This window comes from Conger conger, chromosome 5, assembly GCF_963514075.1.
Source record: "Conger conger chromosome 5, fConCon1.1, whole genome shotgun sequence".
NCBI lineage: Eukaryota > Metazoa > Chordata > Actinopteri > Anguilliformes > Congridae > Conger > Conger conger.
This window is the reverse complement of record NC_083764.1, coordinates 1,281,388-1,304,393: the sequence shown is the minus strand read 5'-3', so window position 1 is coordinate 1,304,393 and position 23,006 is coordinate 1,281,388. Positions and strand designations below refer to the sequence as shown.

Here is a 23,006-nt window from a genome sequence, read left to right as displayed (position 1 = left end):
CTCACCGTGCAGCATTTCCAGCACACGCATGTTGAAAAGCTCCAGCAACACATGCAGGCAGAGCTTTCTGTCACAGAGCAGCACAGACCTCCTGTCCTCCATGAACACGCTCTCCGAGACCTGCGTCTGTAGAACATCACATTCACTACACATCCCATCACATTCACCAACTACACATCCCATCACATTCACCAACTACACATCCCATCACATTCACCAACTACACATCCCATCACATTCACTACACATCCCATCACATTCACCAACTACACATCCCATCACATTCACCAACTACACATCCCATCACATTCACCAACTACACATCCCATCACATTCACCAACTACACATCCCATCACATTCACCAACTACACATCCCATCACATTCACCAACTACACATCCCATCACATTCACCAACTACACATCCCATCACATTCACCAACTACACATCCCATCACATTCACCAACTACACATCCCATCACATTCAGATACCTGGCAGGAGACGATGACGTAGGGGGGCTCTTGGCGGGGGGGGTAGCTGCCCCAGGCCTTACTCCCGTTTAGGGCCAGGTCCCGGAGCTCCTTTAAGCAGTGCTGCATCTGGCCAAAGCGGGCGAACATGCGCTCCATGCTCTGAGCGAGCGGGAGGGGGGGGTCCGGGGGCTGTAACTGCGGCGACCCCCCCCCGCCCCGGGGCTCTGACGCCAGCGTCTCCACGGTGATGGAGGAGCAGGAGGCTGCGGGGTCGGAGAGATCGGTCAGGCTGAGAGTGGGGCTGGACCCCTCGCTCCGCACCTCCTCTACCAGCCTCCTCCCCCTGAGGGAGGGGCCCCGCACCCCCCCCGGCAGCAGCAGCGCCCCCATACCCCCCAAATGCTCCTCCCTGGGGCCGCTGAGGGAGGGGGGGTTCTGTGCCGGCAGGTCTCTGGACGCCTCTGTGTCGAGCTGGAGGTCCTTACTGAGCAGCTGCAGCTCGTACCGCTCTGAGGTGGAGGATGGCAGGAAGGCCGGGTCACATGACCTCTGCCGGCCAACCATGAGCAGCAGCCGGCGGTCGCTAAGGAAACGCAGCCCCTTCGGCCGCTCGTGCGGCTGCAGCCGGATCTGCTGCGGACTGGCCTTGGTCGCCGTGGTCGCCGTGGAGACGGCCTGAAGGCTGGGCGTGGTCGCCGTGGAGACTGTGTACACTAGGACGAGGCTGGCACTGTTGGACGCCACGGCGACAGCTCGGCCGCTGGGCGCCACGGCAATCAGGTCAGGGGTCAGGATGCCCGGGATACTCAGCCTGCAGGGGGCAGCCCGGGGGTCAAAGGTCAGCAACGCCAGGTGGGAAGAGTCTTGTCCGGAGCCCGTTAGCGTGTCGCGGCGCTGCAGCAGCAGGCTGGGCTCTGACCGCCGTGGCTGGGACAGGATGTGCGTCAGATCCACCGGCCCGGAGGCCACGGCCGCCCGGAGACCAGGTAACAGCGACCGATCCCAGTCCACGGAGCGCCGGCGTGAATCCAGCCCGGAATCCTGGGGCTGTGTCGGCGAGGGGGAGTGGGCAGGGGCGGGGGGCAGTTCGAAGGCCATTCCCGAGTTCAGCCCGCAGAGCGCATCCAGTGGCAGCTCTGTCGCCGCGGCGACCTGGGCGCCCCCCACAGCCTCCAGTGCACAGACACTCCCGCCCACGTCCAGCAGGGGGCAGACTGCACACACCGCCAGCGTCCGCTCAGCCTCACTCCACACAAACACCCTCAGGCACGTTCCCATGGCAACCACCAGCCGAGGCCCCTCCCCCGCCCAGCAGGCGCAGTTGACGGCCCCGCCCTCCCGGAGCTCCGCCCTAACACGCCCCGCCTCCCCACGCACGGAAAACAGCACACACACATCCCTTCGTGTCAGCAGTGCGAGTGTGTCCTCTCTGGGGTGCCACACGCAGCCCTGTGTCAGGAGGGGGAGCGGCTCGCTCGCCTCACACGCCCGCGCACACCGCAACTCGTTCCCAGCGTCGCGCTGCAGCCGCCACACCGTCACCTGCTTCTTGTGCTGCACGGCGAGCAGCGCAGGCGAACCGGTGCATCCCAGGGGTGCCCAGCGCAGCCCCAGCACGTGCTCGAACTGCCCGATCACGTTGGTGTCGCCAAACCGGGGCTCCGCGCCGTCCGGGCTCCGGAACGAGGTCAGGCACACCTGCTTCCCGTCCGTCCAGGCGATGCCGTGCACCGGGTGAACTGCCTGCTGCAGCACGTTCAAACCCGTCCTGGGGAGCTTCGCTTTACCCAGATCCATACTTTCCCGGAGAGAGTCGCACGGTGTGTGGTATTCGCGTTTACTTTGCCTAATCTACACGAATAAAGCACACACACATAAACCCAGAGAAAACATTCACCGGGAGCTTCTCAGTACCCGGTCCTGCAGACACGACTGCCATGGCGCTAAGAATAAAGTAAAGCTCTTTTACTGCTTGTATCTTGCAATGAGAAGTACTTAATCCCAAGGCGAACTACCTTCCAATCTGATTACGCTGGGATGACCCGATAAATCATTTTAAATGTTCTTTGTAGATATCTTTAGATGGGATCCACTGCTAAATGCAAGATGTTGCAGTGGGAAGATTTTTTTCAACGATACGTTTAAAATGCACGAAATACACATAATTTAACGGCACTGAAATCACCGTTCTCCAAATCAGAATTGGATTGTTACATAATACTAAATGTAGTTGGATAACGTTACCTATTAAGCACATGCATGACATCAGAACGCTGCAAACATGAATCACCGGAATATGCACTGGCAAAGTATGCCCATCGCTAGCTAGGAAAACATGTTGTAAACTGCCGAGATAAATGTTAATTTACATGCTCGAGTTTCGTGCTGCCTGAATAAGACCACTGTACTAAATTCTGTATTTAATTAGCGACTGTCGACCAAGAGTTGGGTAAACCTTCTCACATACAACCGTGAACGCTTTCAAAACGTCCCTCGCTTCAAACACGTTTTCCCGGGGGTGAAAGTTAGCTTCGGACCGGAAGTATTACCTTCTTCTTCTTTAGTTTTGTTTAACGGCGTTTGCAACGCAATGAGTTCAATTTAATTATAATGAACACTAGAGGGCGGACGAACACAGCTGACGGAACAGTTGCTCACCAAACTTTCATTACATGGAAATCTTGTAAGCATTTATTTAAATAAAAAGAAAGCGCATTGTAGTTAATTTGAAGCCTAAAACTATAGTTTGCGTTTAAAAATATTTTCATTCCATACTCTTATTCTTACTCTTAAACCAATCTTAGCTTCACAAGGACGAATGTCAGAGATGGCAAAAAAAACATTCTGTTGTCCTGACAACCGCGGTAAGTTCAGTCCGCCACCGGGGGTGGCAGTAGCCTACAAACAGGCGGAAGGCAAGAGGCCACAGAAGCTCGTTTCCATTTAGATTAAATTGAGTAAAATACAGATAAACATTCATAAATCAGCATTTAGCGGTCACCCATTTTAGAACTTACTTGGTCAGTTACAGTTACAGAAGTATGGTATTGTACTTGTCCAGGTGTAATATACTATAGATTGTGTTAAAGGCAGTCTTAAATCATCCATCCATCCATCCATTATCTTAACCCGCTTATCCTGAATAGGGTCGCAGGGGGGCTGGAGCCTATCCCAGCATACATTGGGCGAAAGGCAGGAATCTACCCTGGATAGGTCGCCAGTCCATCGCAGGGCACACACACCATTCACTCACACACTCACACCTATGGGCAATTTAGACTCTCCAATCAGCCTAACGTGCATGTCTTTGGACTGTGGGAGGAAACCGGAGTACCCAGAGGAAACCCACGCAAACACGGGGAGAACATGCAAACTCCAGTCTTAAATCAATATAAACAAAATATATCTACTCTTTACAAACACTGTTGTTAATGTAAGTGACAAATATAAATCAGTTGACAGCATGAGCTGGTGGCAGGCAATCACTCTGACTGCTGCCATGGGGACTGTCCATCAGAACCATAGCCTGGCCAATCTCAGCACTTTGCCAAGAGGACAGAGGTCATCAGAACCTCCAGTGGCCGTGGTCCGTATTCCGCCTGTGGCTGACCAATCAGAATCAGACACCTGTTTCTCTGAGATGCTGCTGATAGGTCAGAGCTGGTGGGACATGCTGCGTGTGCTTCAGGCATTCAGGGGACTGAAGGCACCTTCCCAAAACCCCTCCTGAGTTAAAGAGATCTCACCTGTCCAAGGGGAGGATCTGTGACTGACTGGAGCTGAGACATGCCTGATGCTCTAGAATAATATAATATACTACCTTAGAAATACACCTTCATAATATAATTATATATTACCAGATACATTTTGAGGTTATATATTGTTATGATTTGAGATGTTTTCTTTATTCTTCCTGCAATCTTTACTGAAATCCTAATACTGTTCCCAATGCATCATCCCTCCCACACCCCCCCTCATCCCCCCATATCCTCCTCACACCCCCCCCCCCCCCCTAATGCAGCCTAGCAGCTCAGACGGTGCTCAAGTACTCAGTGCTCAACCAATCAATACTTATCAGATGCCAGTCTGTAATATTTTAATGGACCTATTTTCCTTTGAGGAAAGACATGGGCAAAACAAGACTGAAACAGAAAAGTAATGGACAAAGGGAAAATTATACATTCAAAATTAAAACAAAACAGCTGTTGTTTGTTGTTTTTTCTCTTTTCCCTTCTTCCACTTATGACAAATGTCTTGTTTAACCAACTGGATGTGTACTACATCACATAGTACTACATCATCAAGTACAGTTTTAACTGTTTTAATTGCATAGCCTCCAGTCCCAACAAAAGCTGTTTATTAGAGTCAATATGTGCAGCAGCTTGACAGTTTTACTGCAATGATAAACAGCCAATCACTGCACCACCTTCATTTTGTTTCATAGACTTGTGATTGGAGAAAAACAAAAATTCAGATATTCACACCCTAATAGGTCTTTAATGTCCTGAGACGTTTTCACAAAAAAGTTTCAGAAAACAGAAATAGAATTGTAGTGCTGTGCTGACGCTGTGCTGTGTGATGGATGGATATGTCCTACCCCCATTGCTGGCCCAGTCACTCATAATGCAGTCTATGGTTCCAGTTAGATAGCTGAAACGTGTGGTACCACGTTTCTTTCCTTAAATCGAAGACAATGCAAGTTTGGAAAAAGGGTATATTACAATTCAGCAGCTGTAATTATGACTGGCAGTGGCAGGTGGGGTATCAAGTGGGTTAGCGCGGCAGTAAACTGAAGACGGGATTATGGAAGGGAGGTGGTCTTCACGCAATGTAAATGAGCCGATTTTGGCTCTAGAGTAGGCTACAGTACGGTCGGTCAGTAGTCGAGGGGGCTGGCTGTAGCTGGCTCCGTCAGTAGGTGTGGGAGGGCTGGCTGTAGCTGGCTAATTCTCCTGCATATAGTACATTAGTGTTATCAAGCGAGATACAGTTGCGATCTAGCGCACTCTGTCCCATAACGGCTCCAAACCAGCTAGCTACCGCTACTCCAGCTACTAATGGGTGTGGAGGTAGAGACAATATCTCCCGGAGACGGTAAGATGTAACGTTAGTGTTTATTTAACTGGCAGGTTGTTTATTTCCAGATTTCGCTGCCACGGTTCGATAAAACTGGACATTTGTTCATGGAGCCCGACTTAATATCCATGTTTCTTAGCGGTCTCGCTAGCCTGACGCTGGCTCGCAACTGCAACTGGAATATTATATTGCGAATAGTTAATTTGTTAGCTCTAACTATTCAGCCGGGGCTTATTCTTCGCCTACATGCCAAGGCTAACATACTTGTCAGTTCAGATACTTTTGCTTCGGACCGCAAATCAGCATGCTAATCTAGCGAGCGTTAGACTAGGCTAGCTAGTGCCAAGTACTTCTCAGTATGCCACCCATACTATCAGATAGCAAGCTAACCTGTTAGCTACTAAACGGCACTGTGATTAAGTTGCTAATCAATCAAACGGACGTTTGCAGGGTTTTTTTTTTCAGGAACTTGACATATATTTAATTATTCAGTAATTATGCTACCCAATTCACCAGATTGCTTGCGTACGTGGACTGTAACGTTAGACCTAGCTAGGCTAGCTAATTTACCAGCAGAAACATTAGCCAGCTGGCACTCTGGGTTACGTGGCGAACATTGTAACCTTTGCTATCATCACGTATTGTGTTTAAATTGGTAATATGTGGACTAGTATAACATTATTTTTAATTTCTTCACCGTATTCCTACCCAGTGATTCATAGCCGGTGTTTGAATATGTGATCTGCGTGGTTTGCGTGGACCTTACAGTTACATTAGCATGTGTTTGTTACAGTTACTCGCTGTTTAACTACGCGTGCACCAAATTAATAAAATGCTTGTGTAGCTTGATATGGAAGTCTGAATCAGAGTTATTTGATCCATCTATTCACTCTATTATATCCACAAACTTTAATCTTAGCCAAGTTTGTCGTTATTTACGTTAACGTCACTTAAAACGAACAGAATCTGGCACTTTTCTTTGTTAAGCAGCTCCAAATGCAGAGCAAAGGCGGTCTGTCGTTAACTTGTTAAACTATAACAATTTTTCCAGTTTAAACATTTGCAGTAGTCGCCTATGTCAGGGTGTGCTTCTGATTTATTTGGCACCAGTTGGTGGTGGTATTTAATTCCAGTCCCTGTTACCCTTATACAAGACAGAATATTAATCTTTTTTTTCATTAACATTGCTACATGTGTAATATTACGGCGAAGACATGTCTTCAAAGCATTCTCTGTCCTCGGTCTGTGTCTCCCAACTGCAAATTATTTTTATTTTGATAATGTGCAGGAGTTCACGGTCTTCTCTGTCCAGGACGGAAAACTAACCTTTCACCATTAGTGTATGTAACGCCCACAAATAACCTGGTCTGTCACCAAGCCTGCTTCGCTGGTTTTTCCCATTATTGTTCTGATCAAGCAGGAAACCAGACATTGTTTCCACTTCTCCTCGAATAGTTGTCACAGTCTGCTAACGAAATCTGGCTAAAATCTCAAACATGTTTGAGAAGCAATGTCAGCAGGCCACTCAAGTGTACTATGCGGCTAATTTGTTTTCGAGGGCCTCAGGTGCATTTTTATGTCTAGTCCAAAACCCGAATTAAGCTCCTTTATGTGGTCATTTGCAGATTTGTTGAAGAAATGTAATTGCCCAAATATCGTGTTAATTACGATTCTTTCAAAAGGCGGACACATTGTTTAAATGATGTCCTGATGATGACTGTATGTTGTAACGTACAGTCCCAAGTCTCGTGCCCAGCTGCGTTCCCTCGGTTACACTAAACCCAGTTACTGACCACCCTATAGCCACTAATGTGACGCTGCACTAATGTTCAGCGTTGAATCCACTCTGACAGCGTGTTTATATGTATACTCCACACACACACACGGCTGCAGGTGGTATGAGACGGCTCTGACTCTCAGTGTGAGATGGGCTGTTTTCAGGATAGCCGCGGGTTCGTGTTTTAGGCTGCCGTGCTACAGGTATAGCAGGTATATACAGGTATGCTCAGTTATATTATTCAATAATCCAAGGTTGTGGATATTAATATTGCACAACACATGAATTCAGTAATTTGCATTTATATTTAGGCGGCCATATTTACATTTATACATTTACATTTAGAAAGTTCCATTTGCATTTCCATTTCCATTTCCATGCAGGCGTTTAGCGGATATCACTGGAGAAGCGTGTGCCTGAGCTCGTACAGAAAGACATTTGATAGGAGCTGATAGGAGCTATTAATGCATAATGTGCCGTCAGTGGCATGCACTGTCAGCATACAGCTACGCACCATGGTAGGTGTGTTAGAGGAGGCTGAGAATGCGTTTGAGAATGAGATTGAAGGAGCAGGTATTGGTGTGAGGATAGTTTTTAACGCACCACAGGTGGGGTTAATAAAGCTGCAATATTTATTTATCATCTTCCCTCATTCAGTCGGTCCTACTTTTATTCACAATTACTCTCTCTCCCTCCCTCTCCCTCTCCCTCTCCCTCTCCCTCTCTCTCTACCTCTCCGTCTCTCTCTCTACGTCTCCGCCTCTCCCTACCTGTCTCTCCCTCTCCCTCTCTCTCTCCCACTCTCTACCTCTGTCTTTCTCTCTCCTTCTCTTTTTCTGTCTCTCCCTCTGTCTCTCTCTGTCTCTCTCTACCTCTCCGTCTCTCTCTACCTCTCCGTCTCTCTCTACATCTCCGTCTCTCTCTACCTGTCTCTCCCTCTCCCTCTCTCTCTCTACCTCTCCGTCTCCCTCTCCCTCTCTCTCTACCTCTCCGTCTCTCTACCTGTCTCTCCCTCTCTCTACCTCTCTGTCTCTCTCTGTCTCTCTCTCTACCTCTCTGTCTCTGTCTCTCTCTCTCCCTCTCCCTCTCTCTCTACCTCTTTGTCTCTCTCTATCTCTCTCTCTCCCTCTCCCTCTCTCTTTCCCTCTTGTCCTGTGCTAATTGTGACATGCAGTGCAGTGCTTACAGGGGGTAATGTGATGATGTCAGTAATGGTGTCATCAGGAAGCCTTGTAACCAGCATGGTCACAGGTGGAAACCATTGGCATGCTTCAGTAACTGTGTGGCTTCATAAAGAGATCCATCCTGAGTAGCTCACATTTCCATCACATTTTCTGTGCTCGATTTGTGCAATTGAGCCAACGAAGAGAGCCAGAAGAAGCATGGTCTGCACTTTTTGAGAGTATTTCATGGGTTCCAGTACACCAGTCAAGCTCAGTAAAGCATATGATGATGTATTTGACCCAGGTCTGATGCATATAGTCCACACTCACTGTGGTTGTTCTCTCTGACACAGGGAGAACATTTCCTAAGAAAGGACAGACGTGTGTCGTGCATTACACAGGTAAGATGGATGACTCATATTCTGTTCTTACTTTGTTCATATGACTGGGGGAAAGGGATGGGGGTGTGATGAAGAGACAGTGCAGGTGAGTTCTGGCTGTGCGGAGTTGTGTTGAATGCGGTTTTGGGCAGGGCGTGTTGTCGCTGCTGAAGCACAGAAGGGATTAAAGGAGCAGTAATGCTTTGAGCAGAATTCCGGCTCGCGTTGGCAGAGCATTTTGGAAACGGACGGGATGGTGCGCGTTGGTTTCGTTTTTCCGCCCTGGGCAGGAATGTCGGAGAGTCTGCCGGGTAAATAAACAAGAGATTATCACTTCTGGTTTCCATGGAGCCCATGGAGGCATTTCCTCAGTGATTGACAGCAGAAAGCAGTGCCGTCTGAATGTGGGAAAGGTGCGCAGACATGCAGGATGTTCACTGCTTCAGCTGCTCTCTCCAGGAAGGGCCTGGTCTGGGCCTAGGCCACACTGGCAGGGGATGTGTTATTAATAAATCAGTTAGAATCATATGTGTAGTAGACAGGTAGTGTGTGTGAAACTCTCACGTCTCTGATGGGATGTCCTGTGACAGTCAGTGATCAGCTGAGTCCTCACCTCTCCACATTAATCCAATCGTTTGAGAATGTTCTGGGAATGTTCTTGGAATCCTGCTGTTCAGCATGCATGAGCAGAGGGCTCTCTTTAGCTCAGCGGAGGGGGGGAGGAGAGAGAGAGGAGGGGACAGGAGGAGAGACTAGACTTTCTCTAGCCCCAGCAGAGAGCGAGAGAGTGACACATGTACTGCTGAGTCCCCCCCCCCCCGTGCCCGATTCATATCTGAGGCTCATTTTACTCCACATGATGAGTGGTAGCCCCCCCCCCAACTCAGACAGAGGAGGGTCATCTCTCTCTGTTCTGGGCTGGGTGGGGAGAGCTGTCCCATTAGGGGAGGGAGGCAGGGGGCCTATATTAAGCAGTCCCCACTGCGGCAGTGGAGGGCTCTATATTAAGGTTTGGTCTGCAGTGGAGCTGACCCTATTAGCACAGTGCTAACTCTGAGTCTAACACCCTGGGCCCCTGGCCACTTTCCCAGAGCAGGTGCTCCCCTCCCCCCAGTTAACCCTTTCAGACCAGGCTCTTCTGCAATGTCTGTGTTTTTTACAGAATTCCAAGTCAGTGTTCTAGAACACTGCTCTCAGTTTTATTAGTGACTGTGACATCAGCATTAGAATGTCCAGTGAAGAACGTTCTGATCTGGGATCGGTGACCTCACACTGGGGCTCAGACCCCTGTTAGTGTTCTGCTCAGGTCCTTCCTGATAATCATTTATTGTGACTTTTCCCATTTTGATTGCTGTAAACTTTTGAATGGCAGTATTCTTGCCATTGCCTAATTAAAAGGCAAAACTGCCAGAAAATATAATGATGTCCCTTTGGTCATGTCATAAGATGTTTCAACAATGCATATGCAACTATTTAACCATAACGGGGGCGCAAACTGTTCTTTTCTGTTTGTATTATTTAAGCATACACACGTTAAGTCTCAATGGACACCCAACACACAAATCTGTGCATTATACTAACACAAACACATTCTACATTTATAAATATTTAATTGTCAGCTCCATGTTCAGTGCATTGTTGGCCAGGCATGCATAGCGATGTGCAGGGCTGATCCTCCTGTCCCATTTAATGTCTCCTGGGGTTCTCCTAATGTGGACACATCAAACTATGATAGAAACTACAACACAGTGTAGTTGGTTCTGCACTTGGCTATAAATTGATCAAACAATCCTTAACAGGCCATTATTTAATCCATAAATAACGAACAATATTGACCCTTATGAGTGTAAATCACAGCTGGCTACACACACACGCCTTAGCCTTGTGTGCTAAATACCTGGTCCTCGCAGAGAACAGAGGGATTAGCAGGGCTTACTATCGCTGGACAGATCCTGTTTTAGCTGCAGAGAAAGCTGCCTGGCTCAATTAACATTTCTCCCAGCTAATCTGGCTACTATAAATGCCAGCCCTGCGGCTAACGATAAAGCCAACCCTGCGGCTAACGATAAAGCCAACCCTGCGGCTAACGAAAAAGGCAACCCTGCAGCTAACGAAAAAGGCAACCCTGCGGCTAACGATAAAGCCAGCCCTGTGGCTAACGATAACGCCAGCCCTGCGGCTAACGATAAAGCCAACCCTGCGGCTAACGATAAAGCCAGCCCTGCGGCTAACGATAAAGCCAGCCCTGCGGCTAACGATAAAGTCAGCCCTGCGGCTAACGATAAAGCCAGCCCTGCGGCTAACGATAAAGCCAGCCCTGCGGCTAACGATAAAGCCAGCCCTGCGGCTAACGATAAAGCCAGCCCTGTGGCTAACGATAAAGCCCTGCTGATGGAATGGACCCTGAGCTCCAGGCTGAGTGGTCAGACAGCGGCGCATTGTTGGAGCCGCACGCGGGCGGCTGGTGACCGCTATGGGCCGCATGTGTGTGCTCCCCGTGTGTGTGTTCCCTGTGTGTGCTCCCTGTGTGTGTGCTCCGTGTGTGTGCCCCCTGTGTGTGTGCTTCCTGTGTGTGCCCCCTCTGTGTGTGCTCCCTGTGTGTGTGCTCCCTGTGTGTGCCCCTCTGTGTGTGCTCCCCGTGTGTGTGCTCCCTGTGTGTGCTCCCTGTGTGTGTGCCCCTGTGTGTGTGCTCCCTGTGTGTGTGCTCCCTGTGTGTGCCCCCTCTGTGTGTGTGCTCCCTGTGTGTGTGCTCCCTGTGTGTGCCCCTCTGTGTGTGCTCCCTGTGTGTGCCCCTCTGTGTGTGCTCCCTGTGTGTGTGCTCCCTATGTGTGGCCCTGTGCCCCTCTGTGTGTGCTCCCTGTGTGTGCTCCCTGTGTGTGTGCCCCTGTGTGTGTGCTCCCTGTGTGTGTGCTCCCTGTGTGTGCCCCCTCTGTGTGTGTGCTCCCTGTGTGTGTGCTCCCTGTGTGTGCCCCTCTGTGTGTGCTCCCTGTGTGTGCCCCTCTGTGTGTGCTCCCTGTGTGTGTGCTCCCTATGTGTGGCCCTGTGCCCCTCTGTGTGTGCTCCCTGTGTGTGTGCTCCGTGTGTGTGCTCCCTGTGTGTGTGCTCCCTATGTGTGTGCTCCCTGTGTGCCCCCTGTGTGTGTGCCCCTGTGTGTGTGCGCTCCCTGTGTGTGTGTGCCCCTGTGTGTGTGTGCCCCTGTGTGTGCCCCAGTGTGTGCGCTCCCCTGTGTGTGTGTACCCCTGTGTGTGTGTACCCCTGTGTGTGTGTTCCCCTGTGTGTGTGTGCCCCTGTGTGTGCCCCTGTGTGTGTGTGCTCCCTGTGTGTGTGTGCCCCTGTGTGTGCCCCTGTGTGTGCGCTCCCCTGTGTGTGTGTGCCCCTCTGTGTGTGTGCCCCTGTGTGTTCCCCTGTGTGTGTGTTCCCCTGTGTGTGTGTACCCCTGTGTGTGTGCGCTCCCTGTGTGTGTGTACCCCTGTGTGTGTGTCCCTGTGTGTTCCCCTGTGTGTGTGTGCCCCTGTGTATGTGTGCCCCTGTGTGTTCCCCTGTGTGTGTGTGCCCCTGTGTGTGTGTGCCCCTGTGTGTACCCCTGTGTGTACCCCTGTGTGTGTGTGCCCCTGTGTGTGTGTGCCCCTGTGTGTGCCCCTGTGTGTGTGTGTCCCTGTGTGTGTGTTCCCCTGTGTGTGTGTGCCCCTGTGTATGTGTGCCCCTGTGTGTTCCCCTGTGTGTGTGTACCCCTGTGTGTGTGTGTCCCTGTGTGTGTGTGCCCCTGTGTGTTCCCCTGTGTGTGTGTGCCCCTGTGTGTACCCCTGTGTGTGTGTACCCCTGTGTGTGTGTGCCCCTGTGTGTGTGTGCCCCTGTGTGTGCCCCTGTGTGTGTGTGCCCCTGTGTGTGCCCCTGTGTGTGTGTGCTCCCTGTGTGTGTGTGCCCCTGTGTGTGCTCCTGTCAGTATACACCTACCCCTAACCCTTTATGCTGTTACACACTGTACCAATATAAACTTACCCCTAACCCTTTATGCTGTTACACACTGTACCAATATAAACTTACCCCTAACCCTTTATGCTATTACACACTGTACCAATATAAACTTACACCTAACCCTTGTTCTGTGTGCAGAAACGGGTGTGTGATGTCATAATAAAGAATAATAAAGGTAGAAATACACCCTGTTTTTGGTTAATGAATGCTGCTACCAGGTGTTTGTAATGTATTGAGTTACTGTTTTAATCAGTAAAAATATCAGAATATTAGATGACACAGTGTATGTTCGTTGCATGTTGTTGTGCATCTTTGCTTATGCGGTGGCTTACAGCTCTTCTCTCTGTCAGTAAGTTGAGCTGGTTAAAGTTCTGGCTAGATACAGAACCCCCTCCCAGGTCTGGTTACTCACCCCCCCCCCTTACCAGGCTGCTGCTCCTGCTATACCCATACCCTACCTCAGTATAAACCCTACCTCAATATATACCCACACCCTACCCCAGTATATACCCTACCCCAATATATACCCACACCCTACCCCAGTATAAACCCTACCTCAATATATACCCACACCCTACCCCAGTATAAACCCTACCTCAATATATACCCACACCCTACCCCAGTATATACCCTACCCCAATATATACCCACACCCTACCCCACCCCAGTATAAACCCTAACACAGTATATACCCATACCCTACCCCAGTATATACCCTACCCCAATATATACCCACACCCTACCCCAGTATAAACCCTACCTCAATATATACCCATACCCTACCCTAGTATAAACCCTACCACAGTATATACCCTACCCCAATATAAACACTACCACAGTATATACCCTACCCCAGTATATACCCTACCCCAATATAAACACTACCCCAGTATATACCCTACCCCAATATGTACTCATACCCTACCCCAATATAAACACTACCACAGTATATACCCTACCCCAATATATACCCATACCCTACCCCACTATAAACCCTACCTCAATATATACCCATATCCTACCCCAGTATAAACCCTACCACAGTATATACCCTACCCCAATATAAACACTACCACAGTATATACCCTACCCCAATATATACCCATACCCTACCCCACTATTAACCCTACCTCAATATATACCCATACCCTACCCCAATATAAACACTACCACAGTATATACCCTACCCCAATATAAACACTACCACAGTATATACCCTACCCCAATATAAACACTACCACAGTATATACCCTACCCCAATATATACCCATACCCTACCCCACTATTAACCCTACCTCAATATATACCCATACCCTACCCCAATATAAACACTACCACAGTATATACCCTACCCCAATATAAACACTACCACAGTATATACCCTACCCCAATATAAACACTACCACAGTATATACCCTACCCCAATATAAACACTACCACAGTATATACCCTACCCCAATATGTACTCATACCCTACCCCAATATAAACACTACCACAGTATGTACCCTACCCCAATATATACCCATACCCTACCCCACTATTAACCCTACCTCAATATATACCCATACCCTACCCCAATATAAACACTACCACAGTATATACCCTACCCCAATATAAACACTACCACAGTATATACCCTACCCCAATATAAACACTACCACAGTATATACCCTACCCCAATATAAACACTACCACAGTATGTACCCTACCCCAATATATACCCATACCCTACCCCAGTATATACCCTACCCCAGTATATACCCGTACTCTACCCCAGTATATGTATTTAGGGGGCGACATGGCTCAGGCAGTAAGAGCAGTCGTCTGGCAGTCGGAGGGTTGCCGGTTTGATCCCCGCCTGGGCTGTGTCGAAGTGTCCCTGAGCAAGACACCTAACCCCCAAATGCTCCTGACGAGCTGGTCGGTGCCTTGCATGGCAGCCAATCGCCGTTGGTGTGAGAGTGTGTGTATGAATGGGTGAATGAAAAGCATCAATTGTACAGCGCTTTGGATAAAGGCGCTATATAAATGCCAATCATTCACCATATTTCCTATGGATTCTGACAGACTTGATTTGTATAAATTGTGCCAAATCTGCTGCTATTGAGAACGTTGTTACAGACACGGTTGTGCTCTCAAAATTCTGTGGTCATGTTAATGTCCAAAATTTGTGTGATTTACAGTAACATGACACAATAAATCTGGTCTATTTTAGGCAGGGAATCTGACGGAAACTGTGAAAATGTAAAAGTTTTGCACAGATACCATAGTCGACTGGTTTAGTGATTTGACTTATATTTTTAAGTAACAGTAAACTTTGCCAATGCATTTCATTGTATACAGTGCAGGGCAATCTTTGTGGTGACAGGATTAATGTGGTCCTTTTAAAGCAGGGAATTGAATATCCGATGGATATAATAGGATACAGGTCTAAGGATTTTACCTTCATGCCGACAATTCTACTTGATTTTAGAAATGGCTAAACTACACGGTTCTGGAAAATGTAGGTAAGGTAGCTCTGAACAACATTAGATATATATATATTCCAAAAATATTTGATGGTGATTGTACTATTAGACTAAGTAAGTTAGACTGAATCAAAAAATTGTTGGATTTAATAAAACATCTGAACAGTGCTTATACGTACTTATAGCCTTTATTTTTGAACTTTCCTACTTAGTAATGTTGCATGCAACATTTGTCTGATGATGTATTGCTTTATTTGGTTTCATATATATGGCATAATGGAAAGCTACATACGTTCAGTTTCCTGGTAGTTTAAGTGTACATTACTAATGTTATATTTACTATAACTGACTGTATGTACAGTATATTGTGACTGGCCCTTCAGTGTGTATAAATGACTGTATGTACATTATACACTCACCCTATTGTGTTAATCTTAAGCAATCATATTCCGTATTCCTGGTGCAGTGGCACTAGAGTTTGATGAGAGCACAGGTTGGGCTGCACTCTCTCTCATTGCACAGGGCTTTTAGGAGCTAAAATTAGACCATCTTAACCCCACTCAGAGTCTACTGCCCCATGTGTGGGAAATGTGAGACTGGTATGGATGACAGATCCTTCATGGTGCCAATAAAGGCTGAATGTTTTACAGATCATTTGATTGTTCAAAAAGTATGAATTCCTTAAATCAGCTGCCATTTTGCATTTAGAACCTGAGTCCTGCCTGTCGGTTTGTTTTTAACTTTTAGATGAAAAGGCAACATGGATGCCTTTCCTTTTTATATTCTGTTCTGTTTCTAACAGTGACTGAAGGGAAGTTTGCTTGTAACAATGACGAAAGATTTCTGTAGGTGCTGAAATGCGAATTGTTTTTAAATTAATGTTTTTCCTTTCAGGAATGTTGCAGAACGGGAAGAAGTTTGATTCGTCGAGAGACAGGAACAAGCCTTTCAGGTTCAAGATGGGCCGGCAGGAAGTGATCAAAGGCTGGGAGGAAGGTTTCACACAGGTAATGCACGCCTCAGGTGTGAGGAAGGCTTCACACAGGTAATGCGCGCCTCAGGTGTGAGGAAGGCTTCACACAGGTAATGCACGCCTCAGGTGTGAGGAAGGCTTCACACAGGTAATGCACGCCTCAGGTGTGAGGAAGGCTTCACACAGGTAATGCACGCCTCAGGTGTGAGGAAGGCTTCACACAGGTAATGCACGCCTCAGGTGTGAGGAAGGCTTCACACAGGTAATGCACGCCTCAGGTGTGAGGAAGGCTTCACACAGGTAATGCACGCCTCAGGTGTGAGGAAGGCTTCACACAGGTACAGGTTAATGACAATCCTGATCCAGAGCAGCGGAACTAGAGAAAAAAACACTGAGAGTGTGTGATTAGAGAGAGTGTGTGTGTGATTAGAGAGAGAGAGTGTGTGTGATTAGAGAGAGAGTGTGATTAGAGAGAGTGTGTGTGTGATTAGAGAGAGTGTGTGTGTGTGATTAGAGAGAGAGTGTGATTAGAGAGAGAGAGTGTGTGATTAGAGAGAGAGTGTGATTAGAGAGAGTGTGTGTGTGATTAGAGAGAGTGTGTGTGTGATTAGAGAGAGAGTGTGATTAGAGAGAGTGTGTGATTAGAGAGAGTGTGTGTGATTAGAGAGAGAGTGTGTGATTAGAGAGAGTGTGTGTGTGATTAGAGAGAGAGTGTGATTAGAGAGAGTGTGTGATTAGAGAGAGTGTGTGATTAGAGAGAGTGTGTGTGATTAGAGAGAGTGTGTGTGATTAGAGAGAGTGTGTGATTAGAGAGAGTGTGTGTGATTAGAGAGAGAGTGTGTGATTAGAGAGAGTGTGTGTGTGATTAGAGAGAGAGTGTGATTAGAGAGAGTGTGTGATTAGAGAGAGTGTGTGATTAGAGAGAGTGTGTGTGATTAGAGAGAGTGTGTGTGATTAGAGAGAGTGTGTGATTAGAGAGAGAGTGTGTGATTAGAGAGACAGTGTGTGATTAGAGAGAGTGTGTGATTAGAGAGAGTGTGTGATTAGAGAGAGAGTGTGTGATTAGAGAGAGAGTGTGTGATTAGAGAGAGTGTGTGATTAGAGAGAGTGTGTGATTAGAGAGAGAGTGTGATTAGAGAGAGAGTGTGTGATTAGAGAGAGTGTGTGTGATTAGAGAGAGAGTGTGATTAGAGAGAGTGTGTGATTAGAGAGAGAGTGTGATTAGAGAGAGTGTGTGATTAGAGAGAGAGAGTGTGATTAGAGAGAGAGTGTGTGATTAGAGAGAGTGTGTGATTAGAGAGAGAGAGTGTGTGATTAGAGAGAGAGAGTGTGATTAGAGAGAGAGTGTGTGATTAGAGAGAGAGTGTGTGATTAGAGAGAGAGTGTGTGATTAGAGAGAGTGTGTGATTAGAGAGAGAGTGTGTGATTAGAGAGAGAGTGTGTGATTAGAGAGAGTGTGTGTGATTAGAGAGAGAGTGTGTGATTAGAGAGAGTGTGTGATTAGAGAGAGAGTGATTAGAGAGAGTGTGTGATTAGAGAGAGAGAGTGTGATTAGAGAGAGAGTGTGTGATTAGAGAGAGTGTGTGATTAGAGAGAGAGAGTGTGTGATTAGAGAGAGAGAGTGTGATTAGAGAGAGAGTGTGTGATTAGAGAGAGAGAGTGTGTGATTAGAGAGAGAGAGTGTGATTAGGGAGAGAGTGTGTGATTAGAGAGAGTGTGTGATTAGAGAGAGTGTGTGATTAGAGAGAGAGTGTGATTAGAGAGAGAGTGTGTGATTAGAGAGAGTGTGTGATTAGAGAGAGTGTGTGTGTGATTAGAGAGAGAGTGTGTGATTAGAGAGAGAGAGTGTGTGATTAGAGAGAGAGTGTGTGATTAGAGAGAGAGTGTGTGATTAGAGAGAGAGAGTGTGTGATTAGAGAGAGAGTGTGTGTGATTAGAGAGAGAGTGTGTGATTAGAGAGAGTGTGTGTGTGATTAGAGAGAGAGTGTGATTAGAGAGAAAGAGAGAGTGATTAGAGAGAGAGTGTGTGATTAGAGAGAGTGTGTGATTAGAGAGAGAGAGTGTGGGATTAGAGAGAGAGTGTGTGATTAGAGAGAGTGTGTGTGTGATTAGAGAGAGTGTGTGATTAGAGAGAGAGAGAGAGTGATTAGAGAGAGAGTGTGTGATTAGAGAGAGAGTGTGTGATTAGAGAGAGAGTGTGTGTGATTAGAGAGAGAGAGTGTGATTAGAGAGAGTGTGTGTGTGATTAGAGAGAGAGTGTGTGATTAGAGAGTGTGTGATTAGAGAGAGTGTGTGATTAGAGAGAGAGTGTGATTAGAGAGAAAGTGTGTGATTAGAGAGAGAGTGTGATTAGAGAGAGTGTGTGTGTGATTAGAGAGAGTGTGTGTGTGATTAGAGAGAGTGTGTGTGATTAGAGAGAGTGTGTGATTAGAGAGAGTGTGTGATTAGAGAGAGAGTGTGATTAGAGAGAGAGTGTGTGATTAGAGAGAGAGAGTGTGATTAGAGAGAGAGTGTGTGATTAGAGAGAGAGAGTGTGATTAGAGAGAGAGTGTGTGATTAGAGAGAGTGTGTGTGTGATTAGAGAGAGTGTGTGATTAGAGAGAGAGAGTGATTAGAGAGAGAGTGTGTGTGATTAGAGAGAGAGAGTGTGTGATTAGAGAGAGAGAGTGTGATTAGAGAGAGAGTGTGTGATTAGAGAGAGTGTGTGTGTGATTAGAGAGAGTGTGTGATTAGAGAGAGAGTGATTAGAGAGAGTGTGTGTGTGATTAGAGAGAGAGTGTGTGATTAGAGAGAGAGTGTGTGATTAGAGAGAGAGTGTGTGATTAGAGAGAGTGTGTGATTAGAGAGTGTGTGTGTGATTAGAGAGTGTGTGATTAGAGAGAGTGTGTGTGTGATTAGAGAGAGTGTGTGTGATTAGAGAGAGAGTGTGTGATTAGAGAGAGTGTGTGTGTGATTAGAGAGAGAGTGTGATTAGAGAGAGTGTGTGTGTGATTAGAGAGAGAGTGTGATTAGAGAGAGAGTGTGATTAGAGAGAGAGTGTGTGATTAGAGAGAGTGTGTGTGATTAGAGAGAGAGTGTGTGATTAGAGAGAGAGTGTGATTAGAGAGAGAGTGTGTGATTAGAGAGAGAGAGTGATTAGAGAGAGAGAGAGAGTGTGATTAGAGAGAGTGTGTGATTAGAGAGAGAGTGTGATTAGAGAGAGAGAGTGTGTGATTAGAGAGAGAGAGTGTGATTAGAGAGAGTGTATGTGTGATTAGAGAGAGAGAGTGTGTGATTAGAGAGAGAGTGTGTGATTAGAGAGAGAGAGTGTGTGATTAGAGAGAGAGTGTGTGATTAGAGAGAGTGTGTGATTAGAGAGAGAGTGTGATTAGAGAGAGAGAGAGAGAGTGTGTGACTAGAGAGAGAGTGTGTGATTAGAGAGAGAGAGTGTGTGATTAGAGAGAGTGTGATGAGTGTGTGATTAGAGAGAGAGAGTGTGTGATTAGAGAGAGAGAGTGTGATTAGAGAGAGAGTGTGTGATTAGAGAGAGAGTGTGGGATTAGAGAGAGTGTGTGATTAGAGAGAGAGTGTGTGATTAGAGAGAGAGAGAGTGTGTGACTAGAGAGAGAGTGTGTGATTAGAGAGAGTGTGATGAGTGTGTGATTAGAGAGAGAGAGAGTGTGTGATTAGAGAGAGAGTGTGGGATTAGAGAGAGAGTGTGGGATTAGAGAGAGAGTGTGTGATTTGAGAGAGTGTGTGATTTGAGAGAGTGTGTGATTAGAGAGAGTGTGATGAGTGTGATTAGAGAGAGAGTGTGTGATTAGAGAGAGAGTGTGGGATTAGAGAGAGAGTGTGTGATTAGAGAGAGAGTGTGGGATTAGAGAGAGAGTGTGATTAGAGAGAGAGTGTGATTAGAGAGAGAGTGTGGGATTAGAGAGAGAGTGTGGGATTAGAGAGAGTGTGTGTGTGATTAGAGAGAGAGAGTGATTAGAGAGAGTGTGTGTGTGATTAGAGAGAGAGAGTGTGATTAGAGAGAGTGTGTGTGTGATTAGAGAGAGATGTGATTAGAGAGAGAGTGTGTGTGTGATTAGAGAGAGAGTGTGTGATTAGAGAGAGAGTGTGTGATTAGAGAGAGAGTGTGTGATTAGAGAGAGAGTGTGTGATTAGAGAGAGTGTGTGATTAGAGAGAGTGTGTGTGATTAGAGAGAGAGTGTGTGATTAGAGAGAGTGTGTGTGTGATTAGAGAGAGTGTGTGTGATTAGAGAGAGAGTGTGTGATTAGAGAGAGTGTGTGTGTGATTAGAGAGAGAGAGTGTGATTAGAGAGAGTGTGTGTGTGATTAGAGAGAGAGTGTGATTAGAGAGAGAGTGTGTGATTAGAGAGAGTGTGTGATTAGAGAGAGAGTGTGTGATTAGAGAGAGAGTGTGATTAGAGAGAGAGTGTGTGATTAGAGAGAGAGTGTGATTAGAGAGAGAGAGAGTGTGATTAGAGAGAGTGTGTGATTAGAGAGAGAGTGTGATTAGAGAGAGAGAGTGTGTGATTAGAGAGAGAGAGTGTGATTAGGAGAGTGTATGTGTGATTAGAGAGAGTGTGTGATTAGAGAGAGAGTGTGTGATTAGAGAGAGAGAGTGTGTGATTAGACAGAGAGTGTGTGATTAGAGAGAGAGTGTGATTAGAGAGAGAGAGAGAGTGTGTGACTAGAGAGAGAGTGTGTGATTAGAGAGAGAGAGTGTGATTAGAGAGAGTGTGATGAGTGTGTGATTAGAGAGAGAGAGAGTGTGTGATTAGAGAGAGAGAGTGTGATTAGAGAGAGTGTGTGATTAGAGAGAGAGTGTGGGATTAGAGAGAGTGTGTGATTAGAGAGAGTGTGTGATTAGAGAGAGAGTGTGTGATTAGAGAGAGAGAGAGTGTGTGATTAGAGAGAGTGTGATGAGTGTGTGATTAGAGAGAGAGAGAGTGTGTGATTAGAGAGAGTGTGGGATTAGAGAGAGAGTGTGGGATTAGAGAGAGAGTGTGTGATTTGAGAGAGTGTGATGAGTGTGTGATTAGAGAGAGAGAGAGTGTGTGATTAGAGAGAGAGAGTGTGATTAGAGAGAGAGTGTGTGATTAGAGAGAGAGTGTGGGATTAGAGAGAGTGTGTGATTAGAGAGAGTGTGTGATTAGAGAGAGAGTGTGTGATTAGAGAGAGAGAGTGTGTGACTAGAGAGAGAGTGTGTGATTAGAGAGAGTGTGATGAGTGTGTGATTAGAGAGAGAGAGAGTGTGTGATTAGAGAGAGTGTGGGATTAGAGAGAGAGTGTGGGATTAGAGAGAGAGTGTGTGATTTGAAAGAGTGTGTGATTTGAGAGAGTGTGATTAGAGAGAGTGTGATGAGTGTGATTAGAGAGAGAGTGTGTGATTAGAGAGAGAGTGTGGGATTAGAGAGAGAGTGTGGGATTAGAGAGAGAGTGTGTGATTAGAGAGAGAGTGTGGGATTAGAGAGAGAGTGTGATTAGAGAGAGAGTGTGATTAGAGAGAGAGTGTGGGATTAGAGAGAGAGTGTGGGATTAGAGAGAGAGTGTGTGATTTGAGAGAGTGTGTGATTAGAGAGAGAGTGATTAGAGAGTGTGTGTGATGAGTGTGTGATGAGAGTGACTGTGTGATGAGAGAGTGTGTGATGAGTGACAGTGATGTTTTCACATGTTTTCAGAAACAGGCTAAAGATTGATTCTACTCGTTTGTGTTTTCCTTGCTTGGTGGCACAAGCTGCCACAGCCATACTAACAAATGTACATGTACAAGTGTGCGTGTGTGTGTGTGTGTGTGTATGTGTATATGGTGTGTGTGTGTATGTACATGGTGTGTGTGTGTATGTATGTATGTATGGTGTATGTACAGTGCTCAGCGTAAATGAGTACACCCCCTTCGAAAAGTAACATTTTAAACAATATCTCAATGAACACAAAAACAATTTCCAAAATGTTGACAAGACTAAGTTTTATTTAACATCTGTTTAACTTATAACATGAAAGTAAGGTTAATAATATAATTTAGAGAACAAAATTTTCAGTTTTACTCAAATTAGGGTGATGCAAAAATGAATACACCCCACTGAAAGTCTCTGGAGCAAAGCTAAATTTTAGACTACAAATGTCTAATTTAACAATAATCAACCACAGGTGAGTCTAATTATTCATTACACAGGCGTCCAGCAGACTGTTGACTATAAAAGGGTGTTACTTCCCATCCCATTTCATGTTGTAAGCAATGGCACCACATGGAAGAGAAATGTCGAGAGACCTGAGAAAGAAAATAATTTCTTTACACCGCAAAGGTGAAGGCTACAAGAAGATCAGCAAAGCTTTACCTATCAGTCAGAATACTATAGCAAAAGTGATACAAAAATTAAAAAAAGATGGAACTGCAACCATCTCACAGCGATGTCCAGGCCGTCCATGGAAGTTACCACCTCGACAGCAGCGTCTTCTGATGAGAAGGGTCGAAGAAAATCAGCATGCAAGTTCACTGCAGTTATCTAAGGAAGTAGAAAGCCAAACTGGGGTGACTATTTCTCGTGACACAATACGGCGTACACTGCAGAGGAATGGCATGCGTGGGTGCCGTCCACGAAGGAAGCCTCTCCTAAAGCCTAGGCACAAAAAAGCCCACCTAGAGTTTGCCAGGGCCCATGCTGACAAAGATGAAGACTACTGGGACTCTATACTCTGGAGTGATGAGACCAAGATAAATGTTTTTGGAACTG

At 46.6% G+C, this 23,006-nt stretch overlaps 2 protein-coding genes across 5 annotated transcripts in view; one reads left to right on the top strand and one right to left on the bottom strand.

Moving 5' to 3' along the window:
• wdcp (WD repeat and coiled coil containing) overlaps positions 1–3,022 on the bottom strand; it is a 5,472-nt gene extending 2,450 nt beyond the window's left edge. Inside the window, exons 1-3 of one of the 3 annotated variants that reach the window (XM_061243276.1) lie at positions 2,938–3,022; positions 493–2,325; positions 6–126 (exon numbers count right to left, since the gene is read on the bottom strand). In XM_061243276.1, the coding sequence (XP_061099260.1) occupies positions 6–126; positions 493–2,271 (1,900 nt within the window). In that variant the 5' untranslated portion in view covers positions 2,272–2,325; positions 2,938–3,022. Of the gene's footprint in view, positions 1–5; positions 127–492 lie in introns of all 3 variants that reach the window. The other 2 variants (XM_061243275.1, XM_061243274.1) reach the window with 2 other exon arrangements.
• Positions 3,023–5,235: 2,213 nt separating this feature from the next.
• Positions 5,236–23,006, top strand: part of LOC133128010 (peptidyl-prolyl cis-trans isomerase FKBP1B) — a 39,560-nt gene continuing 21,789 nt past the window's right edge. Inside the window, exons 1-3 of one of the 2 annotated variants that reach the window (XM_061241194.1) lie at positions 5,236–5,568; positions 8,844–8,891; positions 16,209–16,321. In XM_061241194.1, coding sequence (XP_061097178.1) covers positions 5,532–5,568; positions 8,844–8,891; positions 16,209–16,321 — 198 coding nt within the window. In that variant the 5' untranslated portion in view covers positions 5,236–5,531. The remainder of the gene's footprint in view (positions 5,569–8,843; positions 8,892–16,208; positions 16,322–23,006) is intronic. The other variant, XM_061241196.1, reaches the window with a different exon arrangement.